The sequence below is a fragment of the Armigeres subalbatus genome, chromosome 2 (assembly GCF_024139115.2).
Source record: "Armigeres subalbatus isolate Guangzhou_Male chromosome 2, GZ_Asu_2, whole genome shotgun sequence".
Lineage (NCBI taxonomy): Eukaryota > Metazoa > Arthropoda > Insecta > Diptera > Culicidae > Armigeres > Armigeres subalbatus.
In genome coordinates this window covers 186,913,600-186,932,002 of record NC_085140.1, presented here as the reverse complement: position 1 = coordinate 186,932,002, position 18,403 = coordinate 186,913,600, and the positions used below count along the sequence as shown (strand labels likewise).

General features: G+C 40.0%; 1 protein-coding gene across 1 annotated transcript in view; it reads right to left on the bottom strand.

The window, feature by feature from the left end:
• LOC134211392 (GATA zinc finger domain-containing protein 5-like) overlaps positions 1–18,403 on the bottom strand; it is a 679,652-nt gene that overhangs the window by 19,442 nt on the left and 641,807 nt on the right. Inside the window, exon 10 of the mRNA XM_062688198.1 lies at positions 17,932–17,961. Within this exon, the coding sequence (XP_062544182.1) occupies positions 17,932–17,961 (30 nt within the window). The remainder of the gene's footprint in view (positions 1–17,931; positions 17,962–18,403) is intronic.

Sequence of the window (18,403 nt, the reverse complement as noted above, 5' to 3'; positions counted from 1 at the left end):
TCTATAATCCCATTGTATTATGTTATGTGGGCATCGATGAAACACAAGATATTCGGTGATACATCATTTACAGCCTTTTGCAAATAGAAGCCGGTTGCGACAGTATATAGATCTAAAAAGAGCTTGTTTTTATCTGAATTTTAAATCTTACTTTTCTTCGTATCGATAAAATTTTCAAATCCAGTTGTCTAGTGATATTGAGATTGAACTGTTGTGAAAATGGAGAGCTCATCGAACAACAGCGAGTATATTTATGAAAAATTGTGAAGAAAGAGCCGTCGCACGACATGGTTGAGAGCAAAATTGAAATTGTCTCCTTTACAGGTTCGCTGGGGGCATTCCGGGCGTCACAAGAGTGGCCAAACTGACCAATGACCACTTTTATAACAATAGCGAGTATATTTATGAAAAATTGTGAAGAAAGAGCCGTCGCCCGACATGTTTCGGAGCAAAATCGAAATTGTCCCCTGTACAGGTTCCCTGAGGGCATTCCGGGTGTCACAAGAGTGTCCAAACTGACCATGTACCACTTTTATACGAGCAGCGAGTATATTTATGAAAAATTGTGAAGAAAGAGCCGTCGCCCGACATGTTTCGGAGCAAAATCGAAATTGTCCCCTGTACAGGTTTCTTGAGGGCATCCCGAGTGTCACAAGAGTGGCCAAACTGACCATATACCACTTTTATAAGAACAGTGAGCCTATTCATGTAAAATCGTGAAGAAAGAGCCGTCGCGTGACATGCTTCGGAGCAAAATCGAAATTGTCCCCTTTACAGGTTCCCTAGGGGCATTCCGGGCGTCACAAGAGTGGCCAAACTGACCATAGACTACTTTTATAACAATAGCGAGTATATTTATGAAAAATTGTGAAGAAATAGCCGTCGTACTTCATGCTTCGGAGCAAAATCGAAATTGTCCCCTTTACAGGTTCGCTGGGGGCATTCCGGGCGTCAGAATAGTGGCCAAACTGACCATAGACCACTTTTATAACAATAGCGAGTATATTCATGAAAAATCGTGAAGAAAGAGCCGTCGCACGACATGTTTAGGAGCAAAATCGCAATTGTCCCCTTTACAGGTTCCCTGGGGCATTCCGGGTGTCACAACAGTGGCCAAACTGACCATAGACCACTTTTATAACAACAGCGAGTATATTCATGAAAAATTATGAAGAAATAGCCGTCGCACGACATGTTTCGGAGCAAAATCGAAATTGCCCTCTTTACAGGTTCCCTGAGGGCATTCCGGGTGTCAGAATAGTAGCCAAACTGACCATAGACCACTTTTATAACAATAGCGAGTATATTCATAAAAAATTGTGAAGAAAGAGACGTCGCACGACATGTTTCGGAACATAATCGAAATTGTCCCCTTTACAGGTTCCCTGGGGGCATCCTGAGGGTCACAAGAGTGGCCAAACTGATCAATGACCACTTTTATAACAACAGCGAGTATATTCATGAAAGATCGTGAAGAAAGAGCCGTCGCACGACATGTTTCGGAACATAATCGAAATTGTCCCCTTTACAGGTTCCCTGGGGCATCCTGAGGGTCACAAGAGTGGCCAAACTGATCAATGACCACTTTATAACAACAGCGAGCTTCTTCATGAAACATCGTGAAGAAAGAGCCGTCGCACGACATGTTTCGGAGCAAAATCGCAATTGTCCCCTTTACAGGTTCCCTGGGGGCATTCCGGGCGTCACAAGAGTGGCCAAACTGACCATAGACCACTTTTATAGCAACAGCGAGTATATTCATGAAAAATTGTGAAGAAAGAGCCGTCGCACGACATGTTTCGGAGCAAAATCGAAATTGTCCCCTTTACAGGTTCCCTGGGGACATTTGGAAGCTTCCTGGGGATGTCCGTATGGAAGACTAACTTTCGGAAAAATCGCTATGAGACTCGTTATTAGTGTGGCAATATTGTTTTATACTGTTTGATATGGTTTCCATGGAGAAAAATTGAGTAACTGGCGAAATACCCCAAACACCAGTTTGCTGGTACCCCAAGGGAATCTGGAATAATTCCGGAACCATTTAGAAATTCCGAAAAACTCAATGTGCAGCCAAAACTAGAATAAAAATTGGACCTTGTGTCAAAATTTCATCAAGATTGAACGAAAAATAAAAAAGTTATGATTTTTTCAAAATCAAAAATCGCTTTCTCAAAGAGCTTGGCCTTTTGGGTGTTAACCAAAAATTTGGATTAAAACGGCAAATTATTCGAAATTTTCATTGGAATTTATTGTAATTTGCCCGTTTTTTTTTTCAAATTTCTATGGAAAATTCATAGGAATTTCAACGAATTTTACGATGTTTTTACTAAAATTGTTCAGAACTTCTACGTGATTTTTTTTAAATATTTACGGTACTGTTCAGAAATTAATTAAATTTAAAAAAAGAGGGAGGGTCGTTTGGCCGAAAATCATTTGGCGGAAAGCCATTTGGCCGAATAATACAGTAAGTCGAAAGCCATCAAGCCGAATTACATGTGGCGGAAATGGATGTGTGGGTGAAACGGTTATTACAACGGAAAACAGTTTGGTCAAAAACTTCCTTTGGCACACGACCGAGTTGGTAATTTGGCCGAAAAAGCACCCTTCTTTAACACGTCGTTTGGCCAAATAAGTTATAAGGCCGAGGATGTTGTTTGGCCGGAATGCTTATTTGACAGAAAGGGCCAAAATGTCATTTGGTCCAACGGGCAAATGTTGATTACTGAACGGGTTATATGGTCAAAAACATCCACCTGTTTGGCCAAATAAAAAACGACCAATTCGACAAAAAAAAACCTTTTGGGCTAAACGACTTTTTCGGCCAAATGGCCAGTTGGATGAATGACATTTTCGGCCATATGTCCATTTTGGCTAAATAAAATTTTCGGCTAGATGGGTTTTTGCCTAAAGATTTATTAGGCCAAAAGACATATTTGGCCAAACACCTTTAGGCCAAATGACCCTACACTCTACCGTTCAGTGAGTACTTAGTGACTGAGTAAAATTGTATTGCCGTCTTTACTCTGTTTCCGTGAGAATAAAAGAATCGACAATTCAATTTTATTCAATCACTGAGTACATTTGAAAGGTACATTTGGCCGAACTGGTAGTTTGACCAAGTACAGTTCATTTGGCTGAAAATGTCATTGGCCGAAATGATCGTGTAGTCGAAAAAAAAAAAAATTTTACCGGGTAGATCATTTGGCCAAAATGCCGTTTAGTAGAAAGTGTCGTTTAGCAGAAAGAGCCATTTGACCCGAAAATGTCCTTTTTGCAAAACAATTATTTTGGCCAAACGGCATTTTCTGCCAAATGACCTATTCGGCTAAACGTTTTTTTTGTGGCAAAATGATCAATTCAGCACAATGACACTTTCGGCCGAATGCCCATCTTGTCCAAATGAATCTTTCTGCCACACGACCATTTTAACCAATTGAACTATTCGACCAACTGTTAAACCAAATGACATTTTCGGCAAAATAATTTTAAACTAGGTGGGCTTCAGTCAAATGGTTTGTTTGGTCAAACGACATATTAGGCCGAAAACTCATACTATTTTCCGTGCTTTACCATCAAAATGTCAAAAACGAAATCTTTTGAGTTGTGCCAGTATTGCACGAAACCGTCGAAATAAGCTATAGAGGGCTATTTTTTGTCATTGTCAATTTTGAAGGAAATCATTGGTATTTACACGAAAAAATCTTTGGACTTCTAACGTGATGTTCTAGGGATCAATTGGAAAGGTCTACGCAAATTCTTCTGTAAATTTGAAACAGCGTGGAAAATTTAAGACCACCGGCGTGACAAATTTTTAAAAGGCGGCGCGCCGGTGCAGAAATATCGGCAGCGGCGGCGTATCAAAAACTGTCAGCGGCGGCGCACACCTCTACTCGAGATGACCGAGGAGACAGGCAATTGTGAACACAAGCTAGGATGTTACCAGTGAAGCCCCAGTCTACCGGTTGCTTAAGCACCAGCCATGTGAGGTCCAAGTGCAATTAAATGCCTCCGAAATATCCAGAGAAACTATAGATAGACGTGTTTCTCTTGGTAAACTACGATTTGGAATACGTCCCGGCAAAGTACAAGATGGCCTCTCTAAATTGCTGATATGTAGTTTGAAACGTTGAAATTTGGCATTTTGGTGCTTTTTCCAAAGATTTCAATAGGAAAGAATCACATATGAAAAAAATGCTAGAACAAAAGTTATTTGGCATATTTAAAATTAGTTGAAAACGAAAAACAAAGTTTTTGATTGTTAATCAATAGTTACTTGATTATTTTCAATAGTTTCACTATTTTTACACAAAATTGATTATAGTAGCAGTCTAATGCAACCATAAAGCTGCGTGTTAAATACTGCTTTTTGTTGGTGAAGCAATTCTATGAATGTTGGAATGTGCAAAATTTGATGGAGCTCTACAGTTACCGTGGGAAAGAAAGGGTTAAGGGGGTGTTCGGAATTTGAGACAAAGTAGGTAAGGAAGAATAAAATCATTCAGTACTGATAGTTACAATCAATAAAATATGGATATCAAGCGCTTATATGAAAGTTCAATTCTTTCGCTTTCGATGGAAACTAATGATCTATTAAAATATTTTAATTTATGTGCCATAAAGATCTCCGAAGTCCCAAGATGGACCGGCAAAGGGACAAAAATCTCGCGAATAAAGGCGAAAAAAATCTCCGAAGTAAAAAATGTGTTCGGAATATGAATCAAAACGGTTTATGGCAATTATCCCCAAAGTGCGGCCCTCCAAGGTTTTTCCGGCGACCCGCGAAGTATTTCAGAGAAAACACTACACGTGGCCCATTGTTGAGCATTACATGAAAAGAGAAGCTTTTTAGTGTGCCTATTTTTTCGTTGAATTTGAGGATTCTGTAAGCTAGCACCACTATTGAGCTTGCTGACGTCTAATCATATTTCTCTTTCATGCGCATAAACGGAACAGGAGTTGTATTCATCGGGAAACGTTTCCCGGTGAAAACAAATCCTATTCTTCCTATGCGCTTGAAAGAGCTCTATGTTGTTGAAGCCCCATATATGACTCGTGTTATCATCATGATTAGGGAAGATCCATTCCAGATCCCTTCCCCCTTCGTCGCACTTTTTGTATTAAAACTATAATTGTCGTATGAATCGTCACGCTGCTCGAAACCCCCTCCCCCTAAGAGGGTGACGTACTTTGTGGCCCCTTACTGGAAATCATCACTTCGTAAATATTATGTAGGCCAAACATACTTCGATGTTGTTGTCCCGGGCTATAAGAATAGCAAATGTTTGTTTTTTTCGCAGATTCAAACGAGCTTAATGTTGAACTTCATGTCAGAATAATTTTGCTGTTCATAAAAACAATTTAGGGCTCGGCGAAATTTGAAAAATTGCTAGATTATTAACTCAAGAAAAAACCAGTTGACTATCAACTATCATGCCAACGTGCTTGTGGCTACGGAAAATATTGAACGAAATCAAGGATTTTTAAGCTCCGATATTGATGAAGAAAAGGTTTCAGAAAACTTAATTGATAGGAAAACATGAAATCAAAGTTCAGAATGCAGATTTACTCGATTTCTATTCAACACTGCTGGCATGTACGTCTGGCATCGTAAACACTTTTGAAACATGCTGTCGTTATTTCAGCGACAACAACTTTCTGCCAACTGAACCGAGAAGATGGTGTTGCAAAAGAAATTTCTTGTCAAGTCTAAAAGAGTAGAAACAGTAATATCGACTCATAGTTAGTTACGGCGATAAAACCTGCAGAATTAAATTTTCTTACAAGTTTGTTATTTGAAAAAAATCGCTTGAAGATTCACATGAATATTATTAAAATTTCATTTATATTCAAAATGTTGTACTATTCCTTAAAATTCTGCTTGAAATAAAAAACAATTATTGAAAATATACTGCGGCCCGCTTCAACAGTTCAAAATTGCAATGCGGCCCTCGATAGTAACCATGCTGGGGACCACTGGTTTATGGTAATGAATGACGTTTCATCGCATGAAACAAACAATTATCTTCAACTATATCGTTACGCTGCGCAGAGTCAAAAAATGCATCGATCTTGGTGTTATTTTGGACCAAAACTGAATTTTCGCCTTCCCTATGCATCCATAATCTCAAAAGAATAATCATTAACTAGGATTTATTTTTCAAAAAAGCGCGTGGTTTAAAAGATCCACACTGTCTAAAATCACTCTATTGCGCTCTAGTCAGGTCTATACTACAAACCGCAGCTGTCCATATGAAGTAACCTGGGATCTTCGTCTTGAAAGAGTGCAGAAAAGATTTGCACGGATAGCTCTACGGCTTACGTGGAAAGATCCATAATTTACATATGAGTAAATATTTGTTGCTGGATTTGGGCACGTTGGAGCACAGGAGGCAGATTCAACAGACTAATTCGTTGCGAAGATCTTGAACGCCTTAGTGGATTGCCCGGAATTCCAAATTGGATTTCCGAGTTCCTCAGCGATTGTTGAGGAATTTCTCTTGGCTGAAAACAAGGTATCAGTTCTTTCGTGATTAGAGTTTTTTATGTAGTACAAGCAGATTACGATTTGGCGATTCATCCAATAAATTGCGAAACAAAATGAGTATAGAAGAAAATTCACTAGTCGTTACGATGTGCTATTGTCGTTTAACCACGTAAGAAATTCTTTGCATACTTAGAATTTTCATGGGAAATTTTTCTAGAAAAGTAGATTTAAAATTATTTATGTGTAATGCCATCAAAAACGCAAGATTATTACACGTCAAACGCTAGAGGTCATAGTCTTTCTCGCATAGTTTGTGTAGTTTTGTTTATGTAACCCACTGGTGGTATACTCTAATTTAGCTTCTTCTTAAACCCATGCTGCCAAATGTATTAGTAATGGTAATAAAAATATTAATGGCTGTCGCATTTTTTCAACATCTTATAAATGGTTTGCTGATCAGTAACATATCAGAATTCACACATTAGTCATTGTTCTTCTAATCTCGAAACTCTACACCCCGGTACATCCGGGAACAACCCAATCCTGTCTTTCAAGAACTGCCCAGGGGCACCTTGAACTCATTTATCATTTTCCATTGTCATAAGGAAGGAAGCATTATGTTTCTGTTCTCACCATAAAACATGCAACACGGCAGTCTTTCGTTCAGGTCACATTGTTCGGGAAGTCATCCTGCCGTCTGCTATGTTTTGTACAATATTGTTCGTAGTACGGAGCATCTATACATACCCGCACACGCCCACAAACCCCAAACCCTAGGGAGCATGATCATCTCTCTGGGGGGAACACATTATGCTGTTGCTGCTGCCTTACGATGAGATATGGACTGCAGAATGTTCTCAAATCCAAACCCACATTCCAACCAGTTTAACTCGCCCGATCCAGAGCCACAGCATCCCACGTTCATTGTGATAGAAGAAGTATTACCATCATAATGGAATAATTTATCATTCTTCGCAGAATATGAACCAACACTCAAGAGTACCACCCGCCCCTGACGCGTTTCCCGCGGAGCAGAGTCTGCTCTGTTCACTATCCCCTCCAGAGACCAACCTCGGCCATATGCAGGCGTGTTTCCTCCGAAATAGTAGTGTCACTGCGCTTTATCCCCACTCCCACGTTCACAGTTCACTCTGCCACCTCCGATGTTGGCATGGCTGCATTTGAAATTATTGGTCCTTGCATAATTTGTTCGAAGTTGTGCTGCTGATGCCACCGGGAAAGTTAATGGTACCCTCTCGCTCCTATACCTAAACACTATCGAGGCGCGTGTGTATGATAATGAATTTCTGAAGTATGTGCTCAAAACCTCAACCTGGTGGTGAAAACAGTACTTTTACTTTATTTCGTTTAATGGAAAACATGTTCCCGACACCAACCTGAACTAATAGAGCAGTATGAATATAAAAAGTTTTTTTCCGTGACGAGCTAAACTTTCGATTAGATTGCTTTATAGTCATCTTCTTGGGATAACACAGTGACCGAATTCATCATCAAATTGTTGAAAAACATGTTTAAATGCTCAGATATAGTTTGTATGAATCATGATCATATTTTGTATATTCTATCTTCTTCTTATATATAAAAATGAAATGGTCTGTGTTCGTATCCGCATAACTCGAAAACGACTGGATGGATTTTATTCATTCCTTCAGCAGATATTTTCGTTATCGTTTCCGACGGGTTTATATGATATTTCCCCATGCAAAAATCACGGGTAAGATGGAGTAAATCGTGAAAAACTAAAATTAAGAATCGTATGGAAATTTTGCATGGGAAGTTCACAACGCGCATTTTCGCCTACTATGCAGGACAACGTCTGCCGGGTCGACTAGTATGGTATACAAATAAACATATTCTGGATAGTTAGAGAGCTTTACGTTAGATCGATTTGATCGCAGAAGATTGAGATTTCGAATGATTTTTCCACATTGATCAGGACTCATTTTATCCAATGCAATAGTTATTACGATCGTCACTTTATTTGGAAACTTGAAATCTGCAATAATAAACCGACCAGATGATGAACGGCCTCTTCCTCTGTAATCTGCGTCAAACATAAATATCAAGAATTCCCAAACAATGTTTAGGATTCCATCGAACCTCAGGCAGAATGCCGGTCCCTGTGAGACATGTGTGTGTTTGGATTTGTGCTCTTGTGCAACACCAGGAATCGGTGAACATGTTTCCCTCGGTTCCTAATTAAATTCGGGAATAGATTGCCGGATAAGAAAAAGGAAACCTCAAAATCCACACCCTTTACCGGTCGTCGTCTGCCGAACAAATTTATTGAGTTAAACCAAAAACTTCACGATTCTTGGGAGGCCAATTAAATTTTCATCCTACACTTGCTACTTTCCTGTTTCGACAAACCCTGGCCTAAAGTGGCCGGAGTATGTTCCGGAGAAAACTTTTCCTTGTACTCAGTGTCAAAATTCGACTACTTCAAATGACTGGGTGCTGTATGTTTATGTTTGTATGTAGACATGTAAGGAAGAAAGCAAAAATATCTACTCGATCTTGGCCTTGGGTACGTACATCCTTTCAAGAGTTTTTGCTTTATTTTCAGATACCACCTCAAGTAGAGCGAGTTGGAAAAGTTTTATCACACTAACTACTTGTACACAAAACAACTGTTGGAAGAGATGGTATTTTCATTACTTCATTCACTGTGAAGTATATAACATCCTTCATAGCGACTTAAAATTTGGTCTAAGAAGAGTTTTAAATGATTTAGTAGGATAAAAATTCAAAGGAATTGATTGATTTAGGTACGAAATAGCGTTTCAGTATTGTTGGTTGGCAATTATGGCATAGTAGCGTATTGTTTATATTGGAAGTTTGAATAAAAGCAAGAGTCAGCATGCAACATGGGTACTTTACTGTAACCGAAACCCATTCCTTTTGTCATCAGCTAATAGAACTGGCTTCAACTGCGCAATTTCCCCCCTTCACGACTGTTTTCCCAGATATGAATAGCAGTTTCTTCGGTGCCATGATACGAAGAAAAATATTTTGATACCAAAAACCTCCGTTAATCACCCACAACTTCAAGCAAACATTCAAATCTGCTCATGTTTGAATAAACATTTCCTTTGCTCTCGCACCGTGTCGCTGAGCAGAGCGCTGGTTGTGATACGCCACGTGACTGAGAGATGAAGGAAATGCTGCTGGTTTCCGCTCGTGTACACACCACCACCGCACCTAAGAGCGCAGTAGCTTTTCTCAGTAATATCGACTCGGACGGACCTCGATCGGCATGGTATATGCTAGTCGAGAACAGGGAAGGTACGCCGGATAAAAACATATTTCGCAAGCAAAGCACAGACAAGTACAAGGACGCGTGGGGGAAGGAGGCATCTAGACATACGCAAAGAGTGGAAAATATTAGGTAAGTTTGGTAAGCCATTTACACGAACATAATATAACAGGCGAAGTGGAGGGGGATAAAGCTATTTACAAATTAAGCTTTCCAAGAAGGAAAGGAGCTTGGCTATAATGAGAACAGTGAAGGAAATCTTTGGAATCTTTATGCTTACTTAAACAAATTAGGTGAACGAGACAAAGTAGATTCAATAAGCGATGTAACATACATAATTAGCGATTTAGATTTATGGAAGAATTAACTAATTCAAACGCCAAGATTTTCTAATAATTCTGTTTATGAACCTATAAAAAATTGTATAAAAATATATCATATACAAAACTGTTAGCTTCTTATACATTTCTCAATATAGGCATTCTTGAGAAGTTCCTAAAACTTATGAAAATACTTGTGGCTGTCTTAAGAAACATCAAATTATCTACCAAATGCCGACATTCTCAAGCTTGTCTTTCGAAATGATGAAATATTATACGATAGATTTATCATTGAAAGAACTGTGTACCAAGCATCATGAGATTGAGTAACCAGAAATATTTTCATCTGTTTCTTCAACGGTATCAAGGTCTTCTGCGCCAGGTGACGAAAGAACAACCCCACTGGAACACCACGTCTTGTAGGTAATTTGTCAATTCGAAACAAATAATTGAAATTTCTTCACTATTCTACAAAATTGATTGTACCTTGTTTGGTATAAAGTTGTTTGAAATTAGAGAAAAAAATCGATAAAGTCGTTTGGCATAATGATCATTTGACATAATTGTTTTTAATTTTTTTTGTAAGGAAATTTTGTTGTAAGGTTTTTCTGGAAATTTATTGAGGAATGAAATAAGAAATCCTATAGGAATTATTTCTAACAGAAATACAAAGGAATTTTCAGATGAAATATTCAAAGAACTCTTGAAGAAAATTCTGAATAATTCCCTAAAAAAATCACTGATAATATTTCCGACGAATTTCTGAAGGAATATCCAAAGGTCTTTAGGAATTTATCAACAAACTCCCGGAGGAATGTCCGAAGGAATTTCAAAAGCAATTTCTAACCAAATTCATAAAGAAATTCTTAAAAAGAATTCTTTTCAGGGAGTTTTGGAAGTTTTCCGATACATAATTTCCATAGGTACTCTTTAAAAGGTTCCCAAAAAACTCCTAAATTAATTCGTAAAGGAATGGTCAAAGGAATCCGTACATGAAAGAATTTCTGAAAAAGAAATTAGACTTTTCAAAGAAATTCCTTTAAAAAAATTCCGAGAGATTTCTCCTGAAGGAATTTCCGAAGATATTCCTAGAACCAGAGAGGAGACTTTTTTTTAAATAAATTACTACGCAATTTACAGACGGTAAAATGCAACAGATTGTTTGACATTATCTCCATAGTTCATCTGTCAAACTTCACAGAAACTTTGTGAATGAATTATTAAACAGTTCTTATTTTGGGAAATCATGCCACCGGGCATGCATTGTGTGATTTTTGTTATCTTCGAGGAACAGAGGATGTTATTGCATAGTGTTTTCAGGATCGTGCACACTGCATATTTTTTAACCGGGATCTCAGCAAAATGGTCAACTTTTACCAAGATTTGCCTAGCCGTGCCGCACCAAACATGTTTTTTTGCCGAGATTTCTGTCAAAATTGCTGAAAATCAGCAAATAATTTGCCGACAATTAGCTAACAAACATCATTTTTGCCGGAATATAAGTTTTTTATTTTGCTGGCGCACGGCTGTGCGGATTTTTGCCGAGCTGCAGAAATCAAAATTAGGTGTATGTGTGTGTGTTAGTATTGCAGGCCGTTTCGATCGTCCAAAAGTTCGCATATGACATTAGGGTGCGCGTTTGATCATGTTCGGTTATTAGACACTGTGCACGATCCGGTATCGTTGTGCTTTGTGCGATCGAAAGGTAAATCGATTGGCGCGCGTTCGATCGCGTTCATGCTCGGTGCGCAGATAGTTTGCTCGTTCTGCTTTGTGCGGCCGGATAATACCTAGTTCGTTTAATTATTGTGTAAAAAAAACTGGCACGGTCGCAGACTGAATCCGGACCCAACGATGTCTACCGACTAACTGATAATCTGTCCTGTGGTTTTTGTGAAGACGCAGAGGTAAACACAGTTTTCCAATACCAAAAACCATCTACTAATATTCCTTCCCTCTTCCTACCTGACTACAAGGACGTAGTCGGCACCGTTATTTATCATTTCTAAGTTAAGCTAACTTCTAATTTTGGAAAATAATTGGATTCAATCAAAGTTAATTGCCTATGTTCTGGGTATTAAACCACCCGACTTGGACATTAATTTACAATGTTCTGAAATCTCAGGTGTGAATATGTACTACCCTAAGTGCACTAAGTGCAATATGTTTAACACTAAGTGCTCAATTCTTCCTTGGCGAACTTTGGGAATTTTTTTCCATATCTGCTCACCTTTTGAGACAAGCAGACGTGTTTTCGATTGCGCTCTCCGAAAGTCAAGCATATTAAATCCGGTTGTTTATTTTTCATCCGTCCGTGCCGCGTCGCGCGCTCTTAGTGTATCGCAATGATGCGAGAAAATACTTTTCGTATAGATTACTCGCGCTTCCCGGTGAAGCCGTCTTTCGAAAAGGTGCATGGCTTTTGCCGCACAGTTCTAGGACTGAAGAAAGAAGATGTTGTGACTTGTGAGAGTCCAGTGCCACCGCGGTGAACAATGTGCGTTCGTTAAGGTCAATGATCTGACGCCCGCACAAAAAATCGTGGACGAACACAATGAAAAACATGAAGTGGATATTGCGGGGAAGAAGCACAAGTTGCGAATAACGATGGAAGGTGGAAGTGTTGAAGTGAAGGTGCACGGTCTGCCGGAAAACGTTTCCTAAGAGAAGATCGTTGAGTTCCTAAGTGCGTTCGTGGAAGTGATCTCGCTGCGCGAATTGACGTGCGGTGATGGTTTCGAATTCGGAGGAATTCCGCTCGGTATTTGGTCGGCCTGTATGCAAAATCAAAACGCGCCCTGCTCATCGTTGTCGTCGTTACGCACAGAACCAAGGCAAGACGAGGTAACTTTGGTAGACCTTTTCAAAAAGCCTGCGATTGCGACTCGTTCGTAGAGCCGAACCGCCGGCTTCGAGACGGATGACTCAACAACGTCCACGAGAAGCGGACGAAGCCGAGGGCGCCCGCCCGGCAAGAAGCAGTGATGCGACGGTGGTGACGACGAGCAGGACGTGGATTCTCTTCCATAAATGGCTCTCACGTCGTACAATCCCGCCTCGAAGAAAAAAAAAACGGAACCATCACGAACCCCACGAAACGCGCTCAGTACCTTCATCAGTAGCCAAAGCCTCGACATCGTGTGTCTGAAAGAAGTCGAGAACGAACAGCTTTCCTTGCTTGGCTTTGTCGTTTTCGCTAATGTAAACCACACGAGGAGAGGCACAGCTGTTGCAGTGAAGGAGCACATCCAGGTCACTCACGTGGAAAAGGGTCTGGATACCCGGTTAATCGCACTGCGGGTGCACGACACGACCATCTGCAACGTCTACGCTCCCTCCGGTAATGCGCATCGAGCGACCAGAGAAGATTTTTTCAATGGCACGCTGGCGTACTACCTTCGCCACAACACCACCACGTCATCCACCGAGAGTTGAACTTGCTTCTCAATGAAGCACTCAACGGCAACCTTCCCCATGCCTTCGTTGAGGGCATCATCGTTCTGATGAAGAAGAAAGCTGTGGACAACACGGCACCTGCGTACCTGCGGCCCATATCGCTGCTCAGCATCGATTATAAACTTCTCTCTCGCATACTGAAAAATCGCCAAGAGAGCGTCATGCAAGCCCATGTCATGCAACTCATAGCGTAACATTGTCCAAGCCACTCTTGCTCCGTCATCACCGTCGCGCCGGTAAGCTTAGGGGCCGTACACTAATTACGTAAGCAATTTTTCTGGGTTTTTCAACCCTCCCTCCCCCCATGTAAGATTTTTCCCATACAGATCCATTTTTATTTATATGGAGCGTGAGAAAATGGCCGACCCCCTCTCCCCCCATAAGTGCTTACGTAATTAGTGTACGCTCCCTTATTAGCTTTGATCTCGAGAACGCCTTCAACGGGTTCAACGAAGAACTCATCGCTCTTCTTGCGCGCATCGCCAGTCGGTCCACATCCCGGCTACTCGTCAACGGGCGTCTCTCTCGTTCGGTGCGGCAAGGGGACCCGTTGTCCATGCACCTTTTCGTCATCTACCTTCATCCACTAGTGTGTCGGCTCGAACAAGTGTGTGGGAAAGATTTGCTTGTTGCCTACGCCGACGACCTCAACGTGATTGTGACGTCACCGTGGCAGATCGAGGCGATGAGGGACGTTTTGGTCTTGCCGCCGGCCGGCGCGCAATTGCATTTGCGCAAAACCGTTGCGGTGAATGTGGGGTATTGCGCAGGGAATATTCTTGATACCCAGTGGCTACAAACTTCCCATGTAGTCAAAATCCTGGGTATATCCTTCACCAACTCCATTAGTCTGATAACAACTCTAAATTGGAATTCACTGGTTGGGAAGTTCGCGCAGCATATGTGGCTCCAATCGTAGCGCACGCTGACCATACACCAGAAAGTCATCGCATCATGTTAAATACGTTCGGCACATCCAAGCTATGGTATCTTTCGTCTGTGTTGCACCCTCGGTATTCGCACGGCGAAGATCACATCAAAAATGGGTACGTTTTTGTGGAGAGCAGTAGCTGCCCGCGTACCGACATTTCAGCTGGTATGGAATAAGGAGTATGGAGGCCTGGGCCTGCAAATTCCGGCGCTGAAAAGCAAAACCTTACCCCCAACAGAGCCCTCAATAAGATCGATTCCCATCCTTCTTACAGATCCCTTCTTTTCCATGCAAATCCTCGCCCATCAATTCCAGTAGATTATTACGACATCAAAATTATCCAAATGAAATAAACTGAATTTTAAACCACAAAAAAAACATTACGTACTTTCAATTGGTGATGGATCGACTACTTTTCCACTGAAGGCGACATCTAAGCATAGACCAACATGGGTTCATCTCGGGTCGCTCAACGACATCAAATCTTTTATGTCTCACCTCCTATGTGACTGACAGTATGCTAGAGCGAGCGCAAACTGATGTGGTGTACCTAGACCTTTCAGCAGTATTCGATAAAGTCAGCCATCAAATCGCTGTTGCAAAGCTTGAGAGGTTTGGAATACAAGGGAAACTTTTGAACTGGTTCCAGTCCTACCTAAGCGACCGTCAGTCGCAAGTAGTCATAGGTAATTCCACTTCGGCATCGTTTCCCATCACCTCTGGCCAGGGTTCGGATTTCTCACTCACTCACGCGACAACAGATCGCTCCACCATCCATTTTATCCGGATAAAATACAGTGCGATAAACTCCGGCACAAGCGGTGGTGCGAAAAATTGTAATCCCTCTTCCCATGTTCCGCGAAAATCAAATGCTGCTTACTTTGCTTCTCCGAACTGATTGCATACGACGATGCGCCACGATAAGTAGTTGGTTCAAGACAGCAGTTTTTCTATTTGCTTTCAATCGGTTCGTGTGGTGGCGTGGTTATAGTGGGCGCTATACACATTTTAAAATTGTTTTGGGTTCAAATCCCGTCGCGGACCTACATTTTTGTGAATATGCTTTAAAAACTTATCTGGAGAAGTGGCGAGGTGGAGAATTTGGTAGCCCAAAATTAAATTATCCGGCAAGCCGGCGCTCGCGAGTTTATCGCCTGTCTTTCTATCCGGATAAAATATTGTGTGAGAACACTTGCTCAAAGGAGAATATGGAAAAATTGCACTCCGCTGTTTGGATCAATCCTGGGTTTTTATTCATATGAGTGAGAATTCCGAAGCCTGCCTCTGGCATACCGCAAGGCAGCCATCTTGGACCCATTATCTTTTCCTATATTTCAACGATGTAAACGCAGTAATAGAGGGACCTCGGCTATCCTTCGCTGATGACTTCAAAATCTATTTTAATATACGCTCTGAAGTAGATGCACAGTTTCTACAACGGCAATTGGATGCCTTTGCCGATTGGTGCCAGAAGAATCGTATGACTGTCAATCCTGACAAATTTTCAGTTATTACGTTTTCTCGACTAAAGAATACACAAGTTTATAACTATTTTCTTTCTGGAGCTCAGTTGGAAAGGGTGGACGAAATTAAGGACTTGGGGGTAATACTAGACTCCCAGTTAACATTTAAGCAACACGTATCTTTTGCAGTAGATAAGGCTTCCAAATGTCTGGGATTTATCTTTCGGATAACAAAAACGTTTTCGGATATTTATTGCTTAAAGGCACTTTACTGTGCCTTAGTGCGTTCGATACTGGAGTATGGCTCGACTATTTGGAGCCCATTCTACCACAATGGAGCAGAGAGAATCGAGTCAGTTCAACGGCGCTTCATTAGATTCGCACTCCGTCGACTACCATGGCAAGCTCTTCTAGTTTCCGACATCCTCCAAAACAGAATGCCCGAGCATTCTTGAACGAATAGACATTTATGTAAGACCTCGAGCAGTTCGGAACAATATGATGCTGCGACCACCATCTCGTACGTACTAATTATGGAGTGAATAATGCTATTACTGGGTTACAGAGGACATTCAACCGGGTTGCTTCAGAGTTTGACTTTAATGTATCAAGAGACGTGCTTCGAGCTAGATTTTTTACGGTGTTAAGATAGTTTTTGTAATATAAGTTTTTTGTCAATGCACAAACCATCATTGGGGCTTCGAAGCCTGTTGATGTAGAACCACCCAAATAAACAAATAAACAAACAATTGTATTTCATCGTATGTAAACTGTTAAGTAATTTAATGGGAAAACCTCTAGGAATTCTTTGAAATGTTTATCTAGAAATATCTTCAGATATTGTCTTCAAAATTCCAGGAATTCTTCGGCAATTTCTTTCAGGAGTTCCTCCAGAAACTTCCACTGAATTTTATTGAAAAAAAATCTTCGAATTCATCCAGTTTTAAATTCATCAGACATTTTTCGTAAATACTTTCGGAAATTCATTCGGGAAGTCTTCCAGCCTTTCTAGCAGGAAATCTTCCAAAAAAAATTTCAGGAATTTATTCTAAAACTCCTTCGGAAATATCTTCGAACATTCATTCAGGAAAACCTTAGGTAATTCTTTAAGGAATTTTTGTAGAAATTTCTTAAGAAATTTCCTCAAGATTTTTTTCCAGAAAAACCTTAAAAGATTGTTTATGGAAATCCCTTTAAAAATTTCTTCGGCATTTTCTTTAGGAACTCCTTCTGAAATTCTTTAAGAAATTCTTCCAGAAATTCTGCCGGTAATTCCTCCAGGTGTTCCACCAGAAACTTTCCGAAAACTCTATTAGGAATTCTTCGAAAATTCCTTTAGGAATTCCTTCGGTTTTTTTAAATGATTAGTTTAGAAATTCCTTTCAAAATTCTTTCAGAAATTCCTTCTAAATCTGTTCAGTGGAATTTACGAGGGAAATATTGAATGATTTTTTTTTCAGTAATTATGAAAGATTAATTTATTTAGATAATATCTAAACAGATAACATTGAATCAACAATTTGATGCCACAATACAGGTTCGAGGCTACATAGCTCCATCCTTGGTTACGCCACCTGTTACTATGCAGGAACAATAATTTCGTAGCGCAAAAATTTATCGCAGTTCAGTTTATTCAATAAGACAAATATTACGTTTTTAAAGAGATATAAGCTGAGGACAATAATATTCAAAGGAATAACGAATCTAATAAAGAGAAAAATGATGGAGACATTGCTGATAATAGAAAATCTTGCATCAAACACCATTCAAAACATCCAATGAGTGCAAAATTGTGTAGAATGTAGATATGCATACGGTGAAATGGGTTATAGGCAGTTCAACACACGCACACAACAGTGAGATTAACAACAGATGCATGAAGGATAGTGAAAAATATGACGAAATCCAAAAAAGTCAAACCAAATCACAAAAAATTACGGTGAAAACAAACAAAAACTTGAAACACGTGTCACATTGCAGAGCACTATAAGATGAATTACCATATTCTAATCCGTGGTCGTAAAACTGGCCTAAAATGTACAATAAAGTGGATAGAAAAATCATTGGTTAAGTGTAATTGGTATTCGGTATCAAAACAGTTGGAGAAAAATAGAAAGTACAATCAACAGATAATTTGAGATAACTGTTTTGTACATAGACGCTAGTTTAGGAAATTTCAATCAGCAAACAAATTTTGTAATAATTTAGCAAGGATCAAATAAAATGTTAGTGACAAGATGGAACAATAATCTGATTCAAACACTTCACCTCCTTTAGACCTGCAAATTGTCTTGTCGCTACCATTTTTGATCTTTTAAACATCATGGCGCATGAACTAAACCAATTAAAGCCTCATCGGTAGGGATTGGATACGATAGGGTAGAGTATATTTTTCGAAACTCAGTATCAAAGAACTTCACCATTAGCTAATAGTATGAACAGCAGGATGCGCACACTTTCTAATAAAAGAAG